This window comes from Petaurus breviceps, unplaced genomic scaffold, assembly GCF_028583685.1.
Source record: "Petaurus breviceps papuanus isolate PSGF00001 unplaced genomic scaffold, PetGlider_PUasm1.0 90750, whole genome shotgun sequence".
Taxonomy (NCBI): Eukaryota; Metazoa; Chordata; class Mammalia; order Diprotodontia; family Petauridae; genus Petaurus; species Petaurus breviceps.
In genome coordinates this window covers 10841012-10866699 of record NW_027187335.1, presented here as the reverse complement: position 1 = coordinate 10866699, position 25688 = coordinate 10841012, and the positions used below count along the sequence as shown (strand labels likewise).

Here is a 25688-nt window from a genome sequence, read left to right as displayed (position 1 = left end):
TTGGGGAAGAGACAAGGGAATCATAGAGACAGAGTTAATCCTAGGAGACATTGCCTCTTCTACCAGCATAGCCTTACACCTGACCTTTTCATATGGAGATGCTATCTGAAGTCCAAAAGGAACTTTAAGAAGAAAGGCGAGGAACTACAGATACAGAATGTAGCATACCCCTGCAGGTACAGTCGGTGTGTCCATTAATTTTGCTGAATATTTTTTTCTTACACACACACACACACACACACACACACACACACACACACACTGTGAAAAGCAAAAAAGGCATCAATAAAACTCAAAAAAAAAAGACTACAGTGACAGAGACACTTATAGCATTAAAATGAAAATCATCTCAGATGGTTATGATGCTAGATTAGGACATATGTTGATAGTAGCCTGGGTGCTAGGAAGAAACCATTTTATAGGATTTGGGGGTGTGGAGTGTAAAAATTTGATACTACCCAAGGATTCCTTAAATGACAGTAACAGACTCTTCAAGACTAACCAATAGGTGGCAGTAATGGAAAAGGAGAATTTGATTAAAAGCAAAGCTTGAGAAAAAATCACAATAAAAGGAGTAAAGACAGATTCTTTTTCATAAGAATTTCACCCCCCCCCCCAATTCACCCCGACTAAAATCCTGACTTGAATGAATCTTTAGGATTCTTTGTCCAAAGCATCAGTGAAACAAATACTGGCTTTCTTCTTATAGGATAAAAGTCCAGTTATTTTTATCATAAGAAATATGTAGGGGCGGCCAGATAGCACAGCGAGTAAGAGCACCGGCTCCAGTGTCAGAACGACCTGGAGATCGAATCCCGGGCTCAGACACTTAGCACCCACCCAGAAACACCTGGCCGTGTAACCTTGAGCAAGTCACTTAACCCCAATTGCTCAGGGGCAGCCAGGTGGCTCAGCGAGTAAGAGCACTGGCTCCAGTGTCAGAACGACCTGGAGGTCGAATCCCGGGCTCAGACACTCAGCACCACACCCAGAAATAACTGGCCATGTAACCTTGAGCAAGTTACTTCACCCCGATTGCTTAAAAAAAAAATGTATATATTATATGTTTCTTTTGGGTGTCAATTTAACATCTTAATGAGGCACTTGGACACCCCCACACCCCCCACAGACACGCACACACATGCATGTGTGCACACATGGAGTTACTAGAACAGCTATCCAGTGTTTGAGGTACTCAGTGGATCCACAGTCCCTCAATATGGCAGTTCAGAGCCCCCACAGGAGACTTTACTTTTACCCTGTCCATCCTTAGGACACTAGTTTTTTCAAATGGCATTTTGTGAAACTACAGAAAAGTGGAGCTAAAACATTCCCTCCATAAACAAAGGACACAATATTCATACATATAGGTATATATGTATATATGTGTATTTATGTATGTGTGTGTTGTACATGAGAAACACACATAGGGAACACAAGGCCATATGTGACTTACTCAAAGGCACACATGAGGATGCATAAGTCTCCAAATTTCTGGCTTCTAAATTTCTGTGATGGCATTATACCATGGCTGGGTAGTCCCTGCTAGGCATTGCTTCTTATTATCAGCTTCTGGGCCTCCTTCAATGTCATCTACCAATCTTCTCACCATAGTAATTCATCATGCCTACACTGGCAGTGAGAACAGCCATGCTGATGACCTCTCGAGTCTTCTGAAGTATTTGAATTTGATGTTCCTTTGCAAAAGGGGGCAGAGCAGTAAGTAGAGAATTGGCAGAGTAGGTAGTGAGAGAGCCAGTTTTGGAAGACTGAAGTCCTGGGTTCAAATTCTGCTTCTGATACATACCAGTTGTGTAACCATTGGCAAGTTATTTTCCCTCATTATCCCAGCCAATTTTCTAAGGTTCTAAGTTGTAGGTATAAATTGGGGTAGGGGTTTCTCATACTGGTAGTGTCAAACTCAAATAGAAAAAGATTTCCTGCAGGTCCCATGTTGACTTAGAAAGCCATAAATTAACAGAATCTATGTTGTATTGTATTTTTATTAATTTTGTTAAATATTTCCCAATTACATTTTAATCTAGTTCAGTTTGCCCTGGAAAGCGGCCCTGAATTTGAGACTTTGAGATGGCTATCCCATATCACTGAAATTACAGGTACAGTTCACAAAAAATCACTTGCAAATAAAGTCCCTCCCACACTATGGTCAGGACCTCCACCAAACCCAATTACCACAGACATGCACTTTATCTGTGAGTTGCTTGGGGTCACAAGAGTTGAAGTGACTTGTATGTGGTCACACAGTAAGTATTCCAGAGGCAGGATTTGAATCCAGGTCTTTCTGATGGCAAATCTGGCTCCATTATGCCACCTGACTACTGAATTATTACATTATTATTTACAAAACCTGTGGTTTCATCAGTATAGGGAGGTCTTGGTAAAGAAATTCCACTTCCAAAGTCGGTTGGCACCTTTTTAGTAAGTATTCGAAAGTCCCCATAGTGGCCGAGTGACTTGCCTAAATCACATAGCTGATGTGACAGGCAGGGCCTTTGAACAGTCCAATTCTTTATCCATTTTTCCAGGCTGCTCCCCTGACTCTCAGTACTTACCATAAAATCTTCAAATGAGGCAATAGCTATCCAAAGCTTTGTGAACTTTAAAGGGTAAGATCAATGTCTGCTGTTTCTTTATCACCTACCACATGGAGCTGTTGTGGGGAAATGTTTTGCAAAGCTGAAAGCCAGACATTATTGTTCAATCAGGTCTGACGCTTCGTGACCCCATAAAGGGTTTTCTTGGCAAAGATACTAAAGTAGTTTGCCGTTTCCTTCTCCAATGGATTAAGGCAAACCGAGTTAAGTGACTTGCCCAGGGTCACACAGCTAGTGATTGCTTGAGGCTGGATTTGAAATCAGGACTTCCGGACTCCAAGCCCAGCACTCTTATCCACTGAACCATCTAGAAAGCCAGACATATACAGAGCTATTAATCCTCTCTCCCCATCCCTTGTGACCAATGGCAGGGAGAGCTGGGAGTCAGATCACTGTGGGTTAGCGTGTAGCGTGTAGCGTGTGACCTCAAAGAACCAAGTGTCCTGTATCTAAGAATGTATGAAAATGAGAATGAAAGCTCTTTCTGAGCTTTGAGGGATAATTTTGTTCCAGCCTTTGTACCCCCACTCCCTGACATATATAAGCACTTGAAAATGCTTATTAGTTACCTATCATAGATTTAGAGAAAGGACCTCAGAGAGCAAGAATCCAACCGGTTCATTTTACAGATGAGAAAACTGAGGCTGACCAAGTTTGTGATATGCCCAGAGTCACACAGCTAGGAAGTGTCTGAGGCTGGATTTGGAACTCGGATTCTCTAGATGCCCATAACTCCCAACGTGCCCAAGGCTCTGTCCACTGCATAATCCAGCTGGTTCTCCAACTGGATCAAATGAAAATGAGCTGAATCAGATGGAATAGAATAGAATGGAATGCACACCAATCCCTGAGCAGCTGTTGGCAAACACTCTTAGAACCCTGCACATTCCCACCTAAGCTGACTCTTTGGCTAGATTTCAGAGATTTTGTATGTGTGTGTATATATGTATAAATATGTACAAATACATATATACATATTCATGTGTATATGATTATTGTGTACACATATATTAATATACATATATAATTTATGTATATGTGTGTGTGCATTTATATGTGCCTATTCATCAATCTTCCTTTCTCCAGAGCAGCCACAGCTGGAGCAAACTCAGAGTTACAGCACATTTCTAGATTCTGTACTTTTGGTGGATTCAGAGAGGCTAATGATTAGACATGCCACGGTTAGATAGGGCAAGATGTCTAAAGACGAGCTCAAAGTCCTTCCCCTCCCATTGGTCACTTCTGGAAACAAAGTTCCACTGTGGACTTTGAAACACGGCACATTCCCCTCCTCTAAACTGAAGCACAAATGCAAAGAAGATCCCTGCCATATGCTTGGGGGAAATGTTTCTGGTATACCTGGCTGGGTGACCCTAGTGAGAACGCTAGGTGACTGGAAACTCCATATGGTCTGGGAGCACTCCATCTGTCTCCTGGAGTGATGCCCCCAAACACAGCAGGTCTTCCCTAGTCATGTGCTGAGGCAAGAAGGATAAAGAGCATTTAGTGATCAATACCAGTGTAATTAATGCCAAGATTATGACTGGGATGCCTTTCCAAAGGAAGAAAACAAAACCTCCTCAAAGCCTGACTTGGTTTGACAAGTTCAAAGAATAGAGAAATTATATCGCCTTTATATCAGGAATAGAACAGAGTCCTAAACATCTGCAGAAGAGAGATTAGTAACACAGGTAAATTCCTTCACCAGCCATTTACAGGGGGCATAGCCCTTTCATTCATTCCAGCATCAATGTGTGAGGGGAGGGTATCTGTTTGTAATGTGACCATGCTCAGCCCCATCCCTACCACTATTATGATGCTAAAAAATGCAGGATTAGAGATGTGAGAAAATGTGGTTTTGTTTGGGGATGGGGAAACAGGCAGAGAAATGTAATTTCCTTGTCAATTAAGGCTCCATTCAGACACTACAATATATTTTATTTCTGGTGGTGCTTGAAAGGTTCTGGTAATCTTGAAGATCAAATTATAAAGTGTGAAGAGCTCCCCAAGAGCAAGCAGGGAATAAGCCCTTGCTATAGTGAACTTCAGCAGTCTCTTCCTGCTGTCATGCTTCCTAAAAATGACAGACACATCCACATCTTCTTTAATTGGCAATGCCCTCCCTCTAAATTCTGAACAGAAACCTAACCAAAAAGAGTATCCAGATGCCTGTCAGTCCCATCACAAGTACTGCAAAACCCTCCAAATGGGTGAGATATTTTTATACAGGCTGCGCCTGGGTGCTCTAATATAAACCATGCCAGGAACATTAATCTTCTAATGAACTAGGTGCATAGGATGAACAAAAAAATTCTGATAAAACCAATTCTGGATTCAGGCTTTCTAAGAATTAACATAAACATTGTAGGGAATAGGGAAAAGAGGACAAATCCCCTTAATCTTCTCTTCTTTTTTTTTTTTTTCATGTTTTCTACTCCTGCATTTTCTTTTCTTCTAGGTGCCTTTAAATGAAGGCATTTTTTTTCCCATGGGAATCCCTCAATCACTGGCATCCTGGGCCCTGTAGACCAAGGTGGGCAGGGGAGGACAACCTGGCTTTGCTAACCTGCCCAGATAAGAGAGTAAAGATGGGTGTAGCAGATATATGAGTTTACAGACCTGGGGGTGGGTAGGGCACCAAGGATAAGAGGCCACCAGTGCCTTGGTGGGATGGCTCATCCAGAATTTGGAAATGCTGAGGGAAAGACCCTGGAGGAAGACACCTCTACCAGGTTTGCTCATTTTGGATTCTAAAAGGATCTGAATTTGGACAGCTTCTAGCACTAGGTTCTGTGCCAAGGTTAGGTGAAGATAAATGTCACCAAGCTGTCAGGTCAGCATCCCATCTCTGGGGAAAGGGAAAGCATTACAATTCACACAGAGTAAGGAAATACCCAAGGTACCAGGAATGGCTGTTCTAAAGAAGCTCCCTTCCTCAGGTCTCCTGCAGATGACCCTAGGGCAGGGGACCTCTTTCAGAAAGACTTACTGGAAGGTAAGTAGACGAGTAATTGGAAAGGTGCGTGTACTATGACCTAACCCAGCTTGCTTGGAATTCACTCAATAACTCCCCTGACCAAGACCCCTGGCAGACCTAGTCATCGAATCTCAATGGGTTACAATTTTCCTTCCTTAATTAATTTCTCATTCAGCTGACAGAGCTGGGTCAGGAAACCATCATTGGGGCCAATTTCCCGGTTCTGCCTCACAATGCTCAGTGCAGCTCGGACATCCATCTTTTGGCGAAGCATGAGGTACGCGATGACCAAAGTGGGAGAGCGGCTATAACCTTCTCGGCAATGGACAAGCACCTTGCCTGTGATGAAGACCAAAGAGAGAGAGAATCACATCAGCATGAACCAAATTCTGTAATGCAATATAATTGTACCATAAGAAGTGACAAAAGGGATAGACTTCTGAAAAAATGGGGAGAATCTGTAGGAACTGGTGCAGAGTGAGGTGAGGATAAACAGGAGAACAATTTATCTAATGCATACAGCATTGTAAATGACTTAGGACCTCTGATCAATGCAATGACCAATCACAATTCCAGAGGCCGAAAATGAAGAAGGCCTTCTTCCTCTTGGCAGAAGGGTGAGGCTACATACATACAGAGTAAGGCATACATTTTCAGTCAAGATCAATACAATATAAATTTGTTTTGTTTGACTATACTTATTAGTTTATTGGGGGAAGGGAGAATCATAGAGATTTGTTGGGGGGAGGAGAGAATGATAGCAATGCAAAAAAGACAAAACTGTCAATGAAACATGTAAAAAATACATAGAAGAGAGCTGAAGGAAGTTCAGAAAAGGATCATAGATACACAAGGCAGTATTGGAACCACTATGTTAAAATTAATTAACATATTCCAAAAAAACAAATCATATATGGCAGGTTCATGATTTCATAAACAATCCTCTTTTTCTGTCTTCCTTTGTATATGAAAATAACTCACCTTTGCTGAAAAAAATTATTAAAAAAAAATCACACCAATAGGACCTATCTGGGGCAGGGGATAGAACCAATAAGACCACTGCTCTGGAAAAAGGAAGGAAGGGTCAGTGACCACTCACACTCATCTGGTGGGGGGGGGGCTCCTTATTTAGTAGCTGATTAGTCTTTGATATACAGGTCAAGTCCCAAGGAGCATTGCTAAGCTAAAAGAACTCACTCTGAAGGCTTAGAAGAAGTAAATTAATAAAGAGCTGGTCTCAGAGTCAGAAATACCTAGGTTTAAACTCTCCTTAGACTCATATTAGCTTCTGGGACTACAGGGAAGTCCTTAACCTCAGTACCCAGGCAGCCCTCTAAGACCAGCTGCCTATCTGCATTGGAGAAGTGCATTTCCACCCCAGGATTCTTTGCACTAATGAGCACATCAAACAAAAAGACAAATATTTCTGACCATTTCTTTTCTAAGATGACTATTTTGCAGCACCCTCCAGGCTTCTGGGGCCTGCAGTGGGGTAAGAGGGATTTTACCATTAACCTTTTATTCACATTTTGCCTGTTTCATAGTCCTTTTTCAGATCATAAAGTGAATCTCTTTGGGGAATTTACATTTTATCTGACTTGGAAGTTCTAAATTTTGCCTAATATTTTCTCCATTCACCAAATAAACACAAAGTGCCATTTACTCATTCAATCACAACCCCTACATACTGTCTATTTCTTGGCCCCACTTCATCAGATGGCTGGGATTCCTGTTCAGGCAGGGATCAGAAGGGAAGAGCTTAGAAATACCCCGCCTCCTCATCTCTATGATGCTTTTTATCCAGTAGGTGACTTCAGGGGAGGCTTTCAAATCCAGCCATTTTCAAATGGAAAGAGACCTGAATTCAAATCAATCCCCTCAGTGGGTTTTCAAGAGTGGAGAAGACATCCCACTCACCAACACCCAGTATGATCTCTTTCTAGGAGCAAATGCTAACGAAAATCCATTAGACCAAGGGTTCTTCACTGTATTTGAGTCACAGTTTGGTAAAATTTAGAGACCCCTTCCCACAATAAGGTTTTAAAAAACAAAATGAAACACAGGATTACCAAGGAAACTGATGATGTTAAAATATAATGACCAAAAATACACAGACGCAGACACACACTTGCTGGTGTGTGGTATTTCTCTCATCCACAGGTTAGGAAAAGAAGGCAGTGCTCAGCCCTGCACATTCCCCTTCTCTAAACAGAAATACAAATCCAAAGCAGTTTCCAGACATTTGCTTCAGGGAGATATTCTGCCAGATGGCTCACTTCCCAAGCAAATAATCAAGAACTGAATTCCCTTTCCTTGGTTCCAGTGCCACAGAAGTTAACCCGGGAAACTCAGTTTCTGGTTTGCTCAGGAGCAACTTCCCAGTCCAAAACGCCATCAACATGGAAAGGAGTGAAAGGCCTATATTCACATGGCCCCTCCTGGTTACACAGTTCTTGCTTAGGTTTAGAGCTGAAAGGGACCTTAGGGGCTATCTAATCCAACCCTGCATTTTACAAATGGCACTCGCTCAGGGTCACACAAGTAATAAGTGGTGGTGCCAGCATTTGAACCCTGGTCCTCTGACCCTCAAGCCCACATCTATTATTTCATCTGACGGCTGATAACAACCTTGTGAGGTGGGTAGTGTAAGTATTTTTATTAGAACTAATTTTTTATTTTGGAAATAGGGTCTTCCTATCCCAGGCTAAAAGTACAGAGGCCACTCTGGCCCAACCCCATTACTGACTGGCATCATTTCTGACTAAGGCTGGTTCACCTCCCTTGGGCAGCCTGGTGGACCCCTGATCTAGGGCGCTCACCATATTGGTGCTGAATTTAGTGCAGACACCCAATTGGCTCAGAACTCCAGAACTCAAGTGATTCACCAGCCTCACCTTCCCCAGAAGCTGGGATTCAAGCATGTACTACCAGGCCCAGTTATATCCATTTTATGGATGAAGAGACTGAGGGCCACTAAGTAAAAATGATCTACCCAAGGTCACTCCACTAGCAAGCAACAGACCATATGCTGACCCTTAAGCCAATGTTTTTTCAGCTACACCAAAAATGGTAGAAAATGGTTGTCTGGTTTTCAAAGTCCCTAAGTGTTCTATGGAGTTACTTATTGGCACAGCAATGACTTGCTTAATCTGCACATAAGAAAACACTTCCTCCTTAAGCACTGATTTTTGTTGTTGTTGCTTTTTGGAGTGGAGAAGGCAGGGCAATTGGGGTCAAGTGACTTCCCCAACATCACACAGCTAGTAAGTGTTAAGTGTCTGAGGCCACATTTGGACCCAGGTCCTCCTGACTCCACAGTGCTCTATTCACTGTGCCACCTAGCCGCCCCAGAACTAAATTTTTGACATGGGGCAATACAGGATAACCTCAATTCTTTACATCAGGATGTCCCTAAGATCATGCCCCAAACATTAGGAAGACAAGGTGATTGGGCAAAAGGGTGCTAGTAATGGAATGGACTGGCCAGAATCTGAAATAACTTTATATTGGTTTTATTATCCATTTTGTTACTCATTCACTCTCTCTGTAATCTTTAATCCGAAGAGAACAGATGTTGGAGTAGGAGGAATACAGTTCAGCTATGCATACACACAAACAAAAACATACATACACATGTATGCTCGCCCCAAATACTCCACAAGACCTAACAAAACATCACACTGAATCCTGATCTAAAAAATCCAAGAATCCCAGAGAGTCATTTCTCCAGACAAGTTCAGCAGAAAGAGACAGAGACATGCAATACTGGAGATGGGTCTAGCCAAGAAGTTGCCACATGGAGCCTTCCCATGAGGAGAGTGGATTAGGACCTGTGGCTGTGTAGTATGGCAAGAAGAAATCTAGGGTCCACTACAGAGGGCCTGACTGTTCTGGGAGCAGGAACAGGTGCTGACTGGAAGTTCTGTAACTCATACGCCAAGCTGGGTTTGAGCTCCTACGAAGGCCGAGGACCGGGCCTAGAGGCAGTGGTCCTGGGCACAGTGGTCATGGGCCTGAGGCTGTATACTGGGCAAGGAGCAGGAACAGAAGTGAACAACAGTTGTGTGGTTCTGACCCTTGGAGCAAAGCAGGGTCTTGGATCCAGCCCCAGCCCCGCTTAAATCCTGCAGCAGTGTAACCAAGACAGAGAAGCTCAAATCAAAAGGGAACCTGCAGGTTCAAAAGGCCTTACAGCTAGGTGACTTACAGCAGTAGTGTCTCTGAAAAACTTTGGTACCGATTGTGAGACATGGAAGGCACTAACACAGGACCACCCACCATAGCGTGCCTGCATCAAAAAAGGTGCTGTACTCTATGAACAAAGCAGAATTGCAGTAGCTCAAAAGAAATGTGAGCTGTACAAATCTAGAGACATCTTCACTCCAAATATTCATGTGAACTATTTGTGTCTGACCTGTGGTAGCAGCTTCCGAGCTCACATACTAGAATGATCAGCTGCAGCTGGACACACTGTACATTGACCCAACACTGTGATGTCATTTTGGTCCTCTTTGCGCAAGAAAGATCAACAACAACAACTGCTGGAGATTCAACCAGGAAAAAGCCCACAATGGCATTTTCCAGACCCAAATGCAGGTGAGGAGCTTGTGCCACTGAGCCCAGGAGGGTGTCAGGCAGACTTTGCCCAGGATTACATAGCTTTGAGCACACTGAAAACTTGCAAGTCCCCATCCTGAGTCACTTCTAAGACCTATGAAGAATACAAAACTCAAAAGCAGAAGAAAGCAGCAGCAGCAACCCTAGCAAACACAAAACAGGAACAAGCAAGGCCCTCCCTCCAAAAGCGTGCAGAGCCTGGCCCTAACACAAAGTCCATATTCGGGAAGTAAGGTTAGAAGAATGAGTAAACACCTACCACTGTGGTGTGGTTACTGATCTAGAGCCAGACGTCCTGGAGGATGAAGTCAAATGGGCCTTAGGAAGCATCGCTAACAATAAGGCCAGTGGAGGTAATGCAATTTCAGTGGAGCTATTTAAAACCCTAAAAGATGATGCTATTAAAATGTTGCATTCAATATGCCAGCAAACTTGGAAAACTCAACAATGGCCACTGGATTGGAAAAGATTGGTTTATGTTTCAGTCCTGAAAAAGGGCAACACCAAAAAAATGTTCAAATTGCCAAACAATTGTGCTCATTTCAAACACCAACGAGGCTATGCTTATGCTTAAGATTCTGCGAGCGAGGCTTCAGCAATAAATGAACCAAGAATGCCCAGAAGAGCAGGTTGGTTTTCAGAGCCAGAGGAACTAGAAACCAAATTTCCAACATTTACTGGATTATGGAGAAAGCAAGGGGGTTCCAGAAAAACATCTACTTCTGCTTCATTGACTATGCTAAATCCTTTAACTATGGTTCACAACAAAATGTGGCAAGTCCTCAAAGAGATGGGAGTCCCTGACCATCTTACCTGTATATTCTGAGAAACCTATATGCGGACCAAGAAGCAACAGTTAAAACCAAACCTGGAACAACTGATTGGCTTAAGATTGGAAAAGGAATATGACAAGGCTGTTATTTGTCACATTATATACTGAGTATGTCATGTGAATGATGTACTGGTCCATGCCAGGCTGGATGAATCAAAAACCGGAATTAAGGTTGCCAGGAGAAATATCAATAATCCCAGATATGCAGATGATACCACTCTGATGGCAGAAAGTGAAGAGGAATTAAGAAGTCTCTTGATAAGAACGTAAGAGGACACTGTAAAATCTGACTTGAAGCTTAACATAAAAAAAAAAAAAAACAAACAGTAAGATCCCAAATTGGGCATATCACTTCCTGGTAAACAGAGGGAAAAGAAATGGAAGAAATGTCAGATTTTGTATTCTTGGGCTCAAAGATCACTACAGATGGCAGTTGCAGCCATGAAATTAAAAAACACTCCCTAGAAGGAAAGCTATGGCAGATCTGGACAGCATACTAAAAAGCAGAGACATCACTTTGCCAACAAAAGTCTGTACAGTCAAAGCCACGGTTTTTCCAGCAGCAACGCCTGGCTGTGAAAGTTGGACTACAAGAAAAGCTGAGTGCTACAGAATCGATGCTTTTGAATTGTGGTGCTGGAGAATATTTTTGAGAGTCCCTTGGAGAGCAAGGAGATCATATCAGTCAATACAGAAATTAATTCAGGCTATTCAATGAAGGTCAAATATTGAAGCTGAAGCTTATATACTTTGGCCACATAATTAGAAGGCAGAACTCATTGGAAAAAATCCTGATGTTGGGAAAGACTGAAGGCAAAAGGAAAAGGAGAAGGCAGAGAATGAGACGGATAAAGAGTATCATGAAAACAAAGAACATAAACTTGGACAGACTTTAAGAGATAGCAAAAGAGAGAAGGGCCTGGTGTGCTATGCTCCATGGGGTCCCAAAGAGTTAGACATGACTGAACAACGGAACAACAACAAACCATAAAGAGCTATTATGGTGATAGGAAGGTCCAAAAAACAATCTCAGAAGAAGAGAAAAACTACAAAACATTTTTATGCAAAATCTCAAAGAAAAACACAATTTGGCCACGAGTTCTTAGAAACAGGATTCCTAGCATTCCTGTGAGAAGTGAAGAAAGAGGTGCAGTTTTTTAATAAAAGAGTTAAAATTATTTCATAAATCAAATGAGAGTACAAGAAGAAATAATTAAAGAAGAAATGGGAGTTTTGAAGGAAAGAACTGGAAATAAGATTAACAGCTTTTAGCACAAGAGGTACAAAACCTTACTCAAGCAAAAGACTCATTAAAAATAAGAACGGACTAAATCAATGTTAATGATTCTATAAGACAACAGGAAATATTAAGATGAAGTCAAATGACTGGAAAAAATAGGAGAAAATGTAAGGTATCTCACATTTTTTAAATTGGCCTAGAAAACAAATCAAGAAAAGATGTTTTAAGAATTACTGGAGGGGCGGCCAGGTAGTACAGTGAGTAAGAGCACCAGTTCCAGTGTCGGGATGACCTGGGGATCAAATCTGGGCTCAGATACTTAGCACCACACCCAGAAATAACTGGCCGTGTAACCTTGAGCAAGTTACTTCACCCCGATTGCTTAAAAAAAAAAAAGAATTACTGGACCAGGGGCAGCCAGGTGGTGCAGTGAATACAGCACTGGCCCTGGAGTCAGGAAGACCTAAGTTCAAATCCGGCCTCAGATACTTAACACACACACACACACACATACACACACACACACACAAAACTAGCTGTGTGACCTTGGGCAAGTCACTTAACCCTAACTGCCCTCCAAAAAAAAAAAAGAATTACTGGACCAAAAATAGAAAAGCCAGGACATCAAATTTTGAGAAATCATGCAAGAAAACTGCAGATCTCTTCGAACCAGAGGACAAAGTGAAAATAGAATCCCCTGGTAACTTCCTAAAAGAAATTCCAAAATAAAAACTCCCAGGAATATAATAACCAAAATCCTGAGTTCCACATTAAAGGAAAAATACTATAAACAGCTGGAAAGAAATAATTCACATAATGAGAAGCCACAGTCAGAATTACATAAGATTCAGCTACCACTTTTCTATAAAGGAGTGGAGAGCTTTAATACAATATTCCACAAGGCAAAAGAGAGATTTACAAGCAAGAATAACTTACCCAGCAAATCCAAGTATAACAATCCTGTAAGGGAAAAGAAGGTTCTTTAAAGAGGACTTCTAAGCATTCCCAACAAAAAAGACTAGTAATGAGTAGAAAATCTGAAATGTAAACAAAGGAATTAAGAGAAATACAGATAGGTAAACAGTAGTAAGCAATTTTAAGGGATTATACAAGGATGAAATGTTTACATTCTAATAGAGGGAAATGATTCAAGTGTCCCCTTATCTTTAAAGGTTATAGCGGGAGTCAAGACAGAAGGCTGGAGAGTAGTTTTGTTTATATTTTAATGACCTTAGAAGAAAGGAAAAAGAGGGGAAAAGGAATACACCCGGGCAGGGAAGGTGGGGAGAGAGGAGGGAAGATTTATCTCACATAATTGAGATGCTCAGGTATAAGACTATACAAAAAGGAAGGGTTGGGGTGAGTGGGCAACATTTAAACCTCTTTCTTCTGAACTGGTCAAAGGAAGGAAGAATACACAGCTGGGTACAGAAATATATTTCACTCAACAGGTAAATAGAAGGGGAAAGGTAGGTAGATTTTGGTAATGATTAGTCATAAAAAAAGAAACTCTAATCATAGATGGTGGATCTTGAAGAAAGTTTTTAAGAAAGGTTTTAAAAGAAAAGAATGAAAGGATAAGAACTTGTAATTGGGCTCCTCTGGGTGAAGGAAAGAGAAGAGGAACAGGAGAGTAGAAGCAGATTAGTTCTATAAAATTCTGAAGACTTTGCACAAACAAAACTCATGCAGATAAAATTAGAAGAGAACCAAGTAACTGGGGAAAACAATTTTTGCAGTAAGCTTCTCTTATAAAAATCTTACTTCCAAATTAGATAAGCAACTGATTCAAATTTATAAGAATAAGAACCATTTGAGTAAGAGTCAGTCTTCAACTGATAAATGGTCAAAGAATATGAACAGGCAGTTTTTAGGGGAAGAAATCTAAGCTATCAATAGCTATATGCAAAAAAAAAATGCTCCAAAATCACTATTAAATAGAGAAATTAAAATTAAAGCAACTCTCAGATTCTACCTCACACTGATCAGATCGGAAAGGTTAACCAAAAAAGGAAAATAACAAATATTGGGGGCATAGGTGGATTGTGGGGAAAGCAGGAATATGAATGCACTGTTGGTGGAACTGTGAATTGACCCAGACATTCTGGAAAGCAATTTGGAAATACTTCCCTAAAGTTACTAAACTGAGAACAACCTCTGAAATCCAGCAATAATAAAGCATTACTAGGTTTATACCCCCAAAGAGTTCAAAGAAAGGGTGGCTAGGTGGCGCAGTGAGTAAAGCGCCGGCCCTGGAGTCAGGAGGACCCGAGTTTGGTTCTGGCCTCAGACACTTAACACCCACACAAAAACACTAGCCATGTGACCTTGGGCAAGTTACTTAACCCCAATAGCCCTCCAAAAGGCAAAAAAAAAAAAGAGAGAGATCAAAGAAAGAAGAAAAGGACTTGTACGTGCAAAAATATTTATGACGGAGCTCTTTTTGTAGGGGCAAAGTAATAGAAACTAAAGGGTGACCATCAATTAAGTTAAGGAATAGCTGTAGAAATTAAGGTCCATTAATATAATGGAATGCTGTTTTGCTTTAAGAAATAATGAAGGAGGTGGTTTCAGAGAAACCTGGGAAGAATTATGTGAAACTAAGGCAGAGTGAAGTGAGGAGAACAAGGAGAAAAAATTTAACAACAATATTGTAAAGACAAAGAACTTTGAAAGACTTAAGAACTCTGATGAATACAATGGCCAACCACAATAATGGAGGACCAGTATTGGTCCATAATGAAATATGCTACTAGGTGATGAACTCACAGTATAGATTGAAATATGACCAAAGGGCATATTTTTTGACAAAGCCAACATGAGAATTATATATACACATACACATGTGTATATGTATGTGTATATTTGTATATGTGTATATTGTATGTATAAATATTATATAGTATACATAACATATATAGAATGTGTGTATACGTATATGTATAGTCTTTACTGACTATACATATTTGTTACAAGGGTTTGTGTTCTTCATCCAAAGGGGAGGGGGCAGGAAGGGGAACATGTAGAATAAGAGACAACAGATTTTTGTTAACTGAAAAATAATAAAATTAAACATAAAAAAAGTCTTTAATATGGTTCCTTTCTTACTGCCTACAAAACAGGCCCAAGTCTCCCCTATCCTTCACCAGCTCTATCACCCTACTCTGGATGTTTCATTCTTTATTTCTCTTCCCCTTTGCAGTCAAACATCTAGGGAAACTTTCCTATTTGTAGGCACTTCTCTTCTCCCTCTCAACACCTTGCAATATGGCTTGTGACTTCATCACACAGCTGAAACTGCTCTCTCCAAAGCCACCAATGATTTCCTCATTGACAAACCTGATGGCCTTTTCTCACTCTTTACCCTTCTTGCTCTCTGCAGCCTGTGGCCCCATTTGCCACCCTCTCCTTTGAGATAATCGCTCCTCTCTGGATTTTTGTGACACGGCTCCTTTATTTCTCCCTTGACCTGTCTGGACACTTCTTTTCAAGTCTCCTTTGCTGAAGCATCACAGATTTTGAGCTGTAAGGGACCCTAGGATCCATTAAGTCCACACCTTTCATTTTACAAAGTAAGAAACTCATCATCCACACATCATGGTCCCTACTGTAGGTATACCTCAAAGTTCTTTGCCGCTCGAGCCCCTTTGCCTTTCTGTCTATACTCTTTCAGTGACCACTTCAACTCCTATGGGTTGGATTGATTGGTATCTTCATAGTCAACCTTAGTCTTTCTCAATGGCTGCCTTTCATGCCTGGAATGTACTCCATATTTACATCCACCTATCAGAAGCCCTAGCTTCCTTCCAGAATAACCTTCTACATGAAGTTTTTCCTGTCCCAGTCCAGATACCCCTTCTCCAAATTTGTGCATATCAGTATATGTCATATTTTCACACCCTCCCGCACCCCTCCACCCCCCAGGACAAGATGGTAAGCACCTTGAGGGTAGGGATTGTTTTACCTTTTGTCTTTTCATCCTCCAAGTCTAGCACTGTGCCTAGTACATAGGAGGCATTTAATAAATGTTTATTAAATTGAACTGGAATTGGAATGGGGCTGAAAATTTCTACACTATTCTAAAGAAGATCATAAAAGAGAGATGTGGCTTGAGGGCAGTGACAAAAAAACATGGAAAAGCAGCAAGACAAATAAATAACAACTCTAAATGACAATGGCTGAGCAGGATCATCTGACCTTTCTGCACTCTGGCCACCTAGGATTTCCCTTCAGCACTGCTACTTATCTGTCAGCATGACTGCTGTGTTTTTCTGGAGACCCTGGAGGGCTTAAAGGGTTTCTGCAATTATACCAGCAGGCAGTCGCTGAGGACAGCTCTGGACCAATGCATTATTTTCTTTCATTAATTTTTTTTTCAATTGAGAGGCATTTATTTTCTCTGCCTATCACCTTCCTCCTCACTCCCCCCAGTTTAAAAGGAAAACAACAACAAAAAAAACCCCTATAACCCATAGTCATATTCAAACAAAACAAATTCCCACACTGGTCATGTCCAATAATGTGTCTCACTCTGTATATTTAGTCTATGGGCAATGCATTACCTAAGCAATGGTGGTGACTAGAGACAGTGTCACTTAAGTCCTAAGTCAGAGTGCTGCAATCACAGATAAAGTTCATTGGTCTTGGAGAGTTGGGACCCACTGGCTAAGCAGGCAGGTGTGCCTAGAAAAAGTCCTAGCTCCTCCTGGTCACTTCTGTCTCATTTTAATAGAGCACCAGCTCCTTGCCTGTTCCTGGGGCAATAATGATGTTGGGGGATGTCCTTACCATCCTTCTGGGCCAGGGCTTTGTCAATGAACTCTGCTGCCTTCTCAAAGAAAACACTGAGGTTGAACTCTTCTGTGTCGTTGGCTTTGATGCCCAGGTAGGTAATGTTGGTACCTTCATAGAACTGGGCATTGGTGTTCACGTGCATGAAGGACTTCCCCTCAGCAGCATTCAGCACGTGCGTGATACCCAGCTGCTGCAACTTGGAGATGTCCTGCGCCACAGTCCTGCATAGCAAGGAGGACCAGGGCGTGAATCATTCATGTAACAGCTTGCACAGCCACAGGGGTGGGAGAGAGGGAGAGCTGCTTTCACAAGGCTCCAATCTGCCTCGTTTTGTTAATAAAACTCAGCATCTACCTCTCATGCTTTCTGCCCGTCTAGAGAAGCAAATACTTCACCCTACTTGCAGCTAAACTCTTAAGAGTTGTCTGCTCCTATTAAAATGTGAGCATTTGGGAGTAGAGACTGTATTACTTTTTGTATTTCTATCTGCAGTGCTCAGCACAGTGCTTTGTACATAATAAACATTTTTAAATCTCTGTCTGTCTCTCTCTTCTTCTTCTTCTTCTCTTCTTCTTCTTCTCCTCCTCTCTCCCCTCCCTTCCCTTTTCTCTTTCTCTCCCCTCTTTTCTGTCTCTCTCTCTCTCATTTCTGTCTGTCTGTCTCTGTCTTTGTCTCTCTGTGTCTGTCTCTCTCTGTGTCTCTGTCTGTCTCTATTTCTCTCTGTCTCTCTCTCCCCCCTTCCCTCTTCTCTTTCTCCCCTCTTCTCCTTCTTCCTCTGTCTCTCTTCCTCCCCATCTCCCTTCCTCTCTCTCTCGCCCCTCCCTCCTTTCTCCTCTCTTTTCTCTCTCCTTCCCTCCCTTCTCTCGTCCCCCTTTACCCCTAAATTTCTTGAAAAAGTACTCATCAGGGGCAGCTAGGTGGCACAGTGAATAGAACACCAGCCCTGGAGTCAGGAGGACACAAGGTCAAATCAAACCTCAGACACTTAACACAAAACTAGCTGTGTGACCTTGGGTAAGTCACTTAACCCCAATTGCCATACCTTCCCCCTTCCAAAAAAAGAGAAAGTACTCATTAGTTGATTTTTGGGTTCATATTAATGAGCTACTTTTCCTCCTCTTCTTATTTTTTTGTTATGGGAGGGGTAGGGGAAAGGGGAAAGGGATATTTGGAAATGAAAGCCATGTAAAAACAAAAAAAAATCAATAGAATTTTAAAAAATAAAGGTAGTCTATACCTAATGCTTCCATTCCACCCATACTGTCTCCTCACCTCCTTGCAACCTGTCATCTACCCTCACCATCTCCTGGAAGGAACCACGGCAGCACCTGATGTTTCATAGAGTGTTCAACTTGGAGTTAGAAAGGTCTGAGCTCAAATTGTTCCTCAGACATTCACTAGCTTCATGACCCTGGGCAAGGCACTTAACTCCTCTGGGCCTCAGCTTCCTCATTTTAAAATGAGGACAATAATAGCATCTACCTCAGATTTGCCATGAGACTCAAATGAGATAATATATTTAAAGCACTTTGTAAACCTTAAAGTGCTCTATAAATCTTAGCTACTATTGTTATTGCGACTATTTGTTGTGCTATGAGATCTGCAAAGTATTTTATGTACATACACTATCTCTTTCAAGTCTCATCTTTGTACCCTGTGGGGTAAGGAGATATTATTCTCCCCATCCACCACTCCTGCCATTTTCTAGCTAATGGCTCAGGAAGGCTAAGTGATTGGCCATGCTAGCAAATGTTTGAAGGGGGATTAGAGGAACAGATGTAGAGCCAGAAGGGACCTTAAGGGTCCATTGAGTTCGATTTCCTTGTGTTACACAAGGAGAAATCAGGTCTATCTGATGCTAAGGTCAACACTCATCCTTTCTACCATGATGCTCCTCTCTCTGCCAATAGTGTTCTCTTCCTAGGGATAGTGATCTCTCCAAGGTGACCAGGTCTTCAAAGACCCACTTATCCCTGAACTCAGTGGCCTTTTCTCAGCATTCTCCTGGGCCCCTCTGCGGCATATTTAACACTTAAGCCCCATTCCTCCCTCTACTTGGGTGGCCCCATACTCTTCCGGTTCCTCTCCTGGTGGACTAACAACTCTTCCTAGTTCTCTTCTCCTAAAGGCAGGCTTTCCTGCCAGTCTGGATTATCAGCTCTCTTCCTTTCACTCTATTCTCTTCCTTGGGTTGGGAGTTCTATTCACTCCCAGGATTTCCACCATGAGCCCTATGAAGATGGTTCCCAAAACTATATCTCTAGACTTGTCTCCCAAGTTCCAGATCCACATCTCCAAATACATATAAGAGATATCTCCATCTGGACATTTGGTTCATGTCTCAACCACAGTACATCCCCCACCTGCTAGAATCTTCTCCCCTCTAAGATTACCTTCCATCTACACTCTATGTCCTGATTTATTTACAAGTTGCTTCTCTCATTAGAATTTTAAGCTTCTTGAAAGCAAAGATTATTTTTGTCTTTCTTTGACCCCCTAGCACTTAGAATAGTACCTGGCTCAAATCAGGTGCTTAATAAATATTAATCAATTGATAAATGTATTACCTTGCCCCCAAACCTATTCCTCCTTCTGATTTCCCTATTTTTGCCCAATGGTACTGGCATTTCCCCAACTTCCTATGTTCACAGCCTTGGAAGTATTCTTCCCTCTCCTTTACCTCCCACATTCAATCTGTTGGTTCCACCTCTCAGCAGTATCTTTTAAAACCGTCCCCTCCTTTCTATTCCTACTACCACCATCCTGGTATAGGCTGTGGGTTCCACCCACACAGACTACTGCAGTTCTCTTCTTTCCAGTTTCCAAGCAAAGGATGAACTTTTTCCTTGATGAAAATAACCCCTCCATCGCTAAAAATTGGATCCTTCCCTCCTATCTCCTCTGTGGCCTTGCTCTAACAATCACTCTCTCTTTCTAATGTACCTTCAACAACATCCTTTTAACTGATTCCTTCCACTTAGCCTAAAAATTGTACTCAAATCTTCTCTCTCCTTAAAAAATATCTTCCTTTTGACTTAGCTACTCTCTCAAACATTATTCTGTCTCCTCTTCTCCCCATCAATAACAAATGTTAAGAGTAATCTATACTTGTTTCCTCTACTTCCCCATCATTCACTCAGCTCCTTACAATCTGTCTTTTCTTTCCACCACTCCACTGAAACGGTTTCCCCCAAGGTCACTAATGATCACCAACCACTAAATAGGAGTGGTCTTTTTTGCATCCATATCCTTGGCAGTATCCAACACATAGGCCATCCCCTCCTAGCTGCTACCCTTCTCTCCTCCTTTAGTTTCCATGACAATGCATTCCCATGGCTTGCTTCCTTCCTTTCTCTTACAATCCTCTCATTTCTTGGTCCACATCCTCCACCTGCCCTCAAATGTGGGTGTCCCATAAAGTTCTGTCCCTGGCCCTCTTCTCCTTAGGATGTTTTCTGAGCAGCGATCTCACTCAGTCCCATGGCTTCAATGATCCATCTCTGAGGAGCAACATGACTTCCCACACCACTAGGATGATCTAGGAGTCACTGACTAGACACCTTTCAGTAAGACAGAGAATCACTAGGCCTTATTATCATTTACCCTACCATGGATACCCCGCCCCTGCCCAAGCACTGACAGTCTGCCCTTCTGGTGCACCCTGTGAAATTTGAGGTCTTGCCATGAGGCCTATAGCCGAACTCTCCTACATAAAGTTGACTCCAAGTGAGACCTCCTTGGCAGCCCAAATTCACTTTTTCTATACGTATCCTCAGTGCTGACCATGACTCATTCAGCTGTAATGGCTTCATATTGCCTTTCCTAAGATTACATTTAAACTTTTTAAATTGTTCATTTTAAGGGCATCCAGTTGGCGCAGTAAATAGAGCACCAGGCCTGGAGTCAGGAAGACCCATCTCCCTTAGTTCAGATCTAGCCTCATATGTACTAGCTGGGCATATGTACCCTGGGCAAGTCACTTAACCCTGTTTGCCTCAGTTTCCTCATCTATAAAATGGGTTGGAGAAGAAAATGGCAAACCACACTAATATTTTTGCCAAGAAACCCCAAATGGGGTCATGAAGAATCAAACATGACTAAACAAAAAGTATCACTTAAAGGCCCCTTTTACAACTGGTCATGACCTACTTTTCTAGGTTCTTTTTATGAAATACTCCCCATACTCTATAATACTCTATAATCCAACTCTCCACTCTGTACTCAATAATATTCTATTAATCATATACTCTATAATCCAACTCTATACTCTGCACATACTCTAAAATCCATATTCTATACTCTATATTCTATAATCGCCCATAATCACATACTCTATAATCCAACTCTACACTCTATACATACCCTATAATCCATACTCTATATTCTTTATATGCTATGCTCCATAACCCTCTATACTCCATACTCTATAATCACATACACTATACTCCCAAATGGTTTTCTTGCTGTTCCTCACACATGAGAATATATGGCCCATCTTTGGACCTTTGCAGACTGCCTCCCCACCCCCACCCCACCATGCCTTCAATGCCCTCCTTCCTCACCTCCACCTCTAGGAAATCCTAGTATTCTTCAGGGCTCAGCTCAGGTACCTTCCTCCTTAGGGCCTTCCCTGATTCCTCCCACTTACAGTGCTTGGAAACTGCCTTGTATTCATTTTAAATATAATTACATTGTGAGATCGCATGGTAGATAAAACCCTGGACATAGTTGGAAAGATCCGGCACTCACTAGCTTTATAACCCTGTGCAAGCCATTTAATCTTTGTGTCTCAGACCCAAAGACCTCTAAGGTCCTTTCCAAGTCTTAATTTTATATGTATGTGTTGTTTTCCCAGAAAGAATGTAAGCACCTTGAGGCAAGGATTGGTTTCATTTTTGTCTTTTGTGTTCAGTGCCTAGTATGTTGTTTATTCAGTCAAGTTCAACTCTTCATTTGGAGTTTTCTTGGCAAAGATACTGGAGTGATTTGCTATTTCTTTCCCCAGTTTACAGATGAGGATACAGAGGCAAACAGGGTTAAGTGACTTGCCCAGGGTCAAACAGCCAGTAAGTTTCTGAGACCACATTTGAATTCAGGTCTTCCTCACTCCAAACCTGGAGCTCTATCCAGTGCGCTACATATATAGTAGGCATTTAATAAATGCTTACCAATTGATAGAATTCCCACTGCAATCCCAACTTCTTCCCCCATACCCCAATTTCAAGATCTCAGGTCCTCTAGCCTAGACCTTAGCTTCCCTAAATGGCCTTCCCAATCCCAGTTAGCTAGAGGCAGCTAGGTGGTACAGCAGAGAGAATGCTGAGCCTGGAGTAGAAAGACCCAAGTTCAAATTCTTCCCTAGATACTCACTGTGTGATCCCCAGGCCAATGAACTTAACCTCTGTCTGCCTTGGTTTACCCAACTATAAAATGGGGATCATGGTAGCACTTCCCTCCCTCCCAGAGTTTTTGTGGAGATCCAATGAGGTAGCATTTGTAAAGTTCTCAGCACAGGGTCTGACATATATAGTTGGTCCTTGATAAATGCTCATTCCCTTTCCTTCCCTAGTCTATCCCCTCCTCTGCATATCCTTCTTACTGCTTAAGTAATCTTTCTAAGGCATCTCTGTCTGTGTGATCATGTCATATTCAGTTGTTCCATGTTGCCTACTAAATAAGTACAGGCTCCAGATCTCAGCATCCCCTACCTTTTATAATGCAACTCTAATCTAGCTGGCTCTCCAGACCCCATTCTTCTTCCCCTTCACTCATTCCACATTCTTGCCATCATCCCTTCTCATCCCATCTTCTCCTCAGTGCCTGGAATGTGTTCCCACCCCAATGCCTGTCTCTGGCTGTTGGGAGTCCTCCCTTCTCCTCAAGGCCCAACTTAGACACCCCCCTTTCATAGATTTTTCCCTGCCCCCCCCGACCTCCCAAATCTTCTCTATATGAAAATGACCTCTTCCTCCTCTAATTCCTCACTATACTTTCTTGGTCTCCCCTTTGCCATCCTCTCACCTTCCCTCTACTCAAAGTTTTCTGAGACAATCTTCCCTCATGAGATGAATAGCTTCTTGAGAAAAAAGGGTCTCTGTGCCATATCAACCTTGGTAGCCCCAGAATTTAGGAGTGTCTTCTACATATGTAAAAAACGTTTAAATGATGTGCTTGTTGAAAGCCAACTTGAATAGCTTTGTGGAATAGCTTCCTACCAAGGTGCTTTTGTACTCCCTTTCCCCAACTTACCACCAAATGTAACCTTTCCTATGGCTGCCAGATTCATCTAATTTAGGTAGCACAGTGGCTAGAGTGTTGGACTAGGGAGTCAGGAAAACCCGAGTTCAAATCCTGATTCATACACTTACTAGCTATATGATCTTGTGACTTAACCTCTCTTAGTCTGTTTCCTCATCTGTAAAATGGGGCAGGGGTGGGGGAAAATAGCACCTAACTGGTCAGATGAGATAGTTTATGTAAAGTGTAGCTGCCCCCATGTAAATATTAGCTAGTATTAGTTGTATTTAGTAGATGCTTAACAAATGTTTTGTTTCTTTCCTTCCCTCTCCTGCTTTACTTTTCTCATCTATCAAATGAGGTTAGATCCCATAGCCCCTATGGCCTCTTTCACCCCAATACCTCTATCCTATTGTGTGTTGTGGGACTAGTAAGGAGAAGGGGTAGAGTGGAATCTACTCCCCTCCCCTGCCTCCCCCAAACCCCAGAACTCTACATGGAGAGTAGAGAGTAGTGTCCCTGCCTGGCTGGGAGGAAAGGTGAGTCCAGGGTAGCTCACAAGCCTTCCTCTGAAATGCCCTTACAGAGTTTCAGCTCCCCTTTTTAGAGTTCCCTGGCAGGCAAAGTTCTAATTCTGAGTCTATGACATCAGTCCCCACAGGGGCTGGGGCAAGAATTTCAGAAATTTGTCGTGACTTTCACTGCAGATCCTGGCAGCAATTATCACATGACAAACCAAGAAGCAGACTCCCCAGGTCACCTGTTAATGGAAATGCCAACCTGAACACCCCCCAAAAATAGATCTGCCCCACCCCAGCTCCGAGGCAGCTGGACACCCCTGCCAGCTCCAAGCTCACATTCTCCACCCTGACCTTGCCCAGCCCAGTCCAGGCCTACTCTCACTTCTCAGATCGGGGGTAGCAATGCATTTCACCTTTCTAGACCAGGGGGTGTCAATAAACTTGACTTTTGCTGCCCCGGGGTAGCAATGAACTTGACCTTTTCCGGGGGGGGGGCGATGCACTTGACCATCCCGGGCTAAGGACAGGGCCACTCCCCTCCCCCAGGAAGGATGCAGCCACAAGGGGGAGCTGGGGGAGGAGAATGCCCAGGGATGGGAGTGGGGGGAGGAAGGGGGTGTTGTGTTGGGCCCGAGCCCCCACCCCACCCCACCCCGTAACTCACGCGTTGCCCACGTAGACCCTGGGGATCACCTCGTTGCAGGACTCGCTCGGGAGGCTGTAGCAACCGCCCTCTGACAACAGCTCGTTCAGATCCCGCACCGACAGCCCGTAGGGCCCCGCCATGACCGAGGAGGTGGCGGGGACGGGGGTGGGAACGGGGATGGGGACGGGGGCGGGAGCCGGAGCCCAGGCCCTGGAGCCAGACGCCCCTGGCCCGCCCAGCGGAGCTGGGCGGTGGCACAGCGGGGGGCCCGCCCCCAGCCGGCGGGGCCCGCCGCAGCCCGCCCCCTGGGCGTGCCCCAGCTCCCGGCCCGCATCAGCGCCAGCCTCCATCCCCGCCCCGGGAGCCTCCAGCCTGAACCGGGAGCCGGCCGCCTGGCAGCTGGCCTGCGAGCGATCCAGCGTGGAGGGCGGACCGGTCGGGCCGGCGACCGTCCTGATTAGGCAACCGGACCCCAGATTCGAGCTTTGGGGGTTCGGCTTGTGAATAGGTTCTGGGGGGGAGGGGGCGGGCTGGGCGGGCTTCCTGAAGTGGCTCCCTCGGAGACAGGACACTCTGAGTTCTAGTTCTGCCCTCTGACTTTTGACCTTGAGCAAGTTACATAACCTCTCAATGGGGGAGGGGGAGGGGCAACTCTCTGATAGTCAATTAGGGAGCAGATGCAGATCTGACTTAATAGATTTACCAATAAAGGTCTGCCCTCTCCCTCAAAAAAAGGTAAATTGCTAACTCCCCTAGAAAGGTCAGTGGACTATGTATGTCATTGGTAGGTTTCCCAACACCTGTGGAAAAAAAAGGAAAAAAAGTTAAATTGCCAACTCCTGTTGAGAGGACAGTGATGACTATGCACGTCATCAATAGATTTCCCAAAACCTGAGGTCCTATGAAAAAGAAAAAAAAAAAGATAAATTGCTAATTCCTATACAGAGGATTGCCACAGGCAAGAGAAAAAAAAAAGTGAGGGAGAGAGACAGAGAGAGAGAGAGAGATCACTCATTCCTTGAGGAAGGACAGAGATCAATGTATGTATTGATAGATTGATAAATTTTCTAATATCTGTGATTCTGCTCAAAAGAGGGGAGCATAAATTGCTAACTCCTTGGGGGTGGACAGTAATTGGCACATGTCAGTCAACATTTATTAAGCACCTATTGCTTAATAAATGGATGGATGGATATAGATAGATAGATA

The 25688-nt window shown here is 43.0% G+C and overlaps 1 protein-coding gene across 2 annotated transcripts; it reads right to left on the bottom strand.

Annotated features, from left to right (window-relative positions):
- Positions 1 to 4536: 4536 nt before the first annotated feature.
- DUSP3 (dual specificity phosphatase 3) lies at positions 4537 to 24713 on the bottom strand. Of its 2 annotated transcripts, XM_069067556.1 has the most exons (4): positions 24498 to 24713; positions 17070 to 17296; positions 13218 to 13241; positions 4537 to 5931 (listed from the first exon to the last, which is right to left on the bottom strand). In XM_069067556.1, exons 1-4 carry the CDS (start codon positions 24617 to 24619, stop codon positions 5732 to 5734), a joined length of 573 nt encoding a protein of 190 aa, XP_068923657.1. In that variant the 5' UTR covers positions 24620 to 24713; the 3' UTR covers positions 4537 to 5731. The 2 variants fall into 2 exon arrangements, with proteins under 2 accessions (XP_068923657.1, XP_068923658.1); XM_069067557.1 differs by lacking the exon at positions 13218 to 13241 and having other exon boundaries at positions 24498 to 24686.
- Positions 24714 to 25688: the final 975 nt, after the last annotated feature.

Excerpts from the sequence above, each read along its gene's own strand:
- DUSP3 (XM_069067556.1), bottom strand. The coding sequence starts at position 24,619 with ATGGCGGGGCCCTACGGGCTGTCGGTGCGGGATCTGAACGAGCTGTTG. Across the intron at positions 17,297-24,497 it reads AGGGTCTACGTGGGCAACGC|GACTGTGGCGCAGGACATCT; the intron begins GTGAGTTACGGG and ends CTTGCTATGCAG. Across the intron at positions 5,932-13,217 it reads GTTATACTTGGATTTGCTGG|GCAAGGTGCTTGTCCATTGC; the intron begins GTAAGTTATTCT and ends TCTTCATCACAG.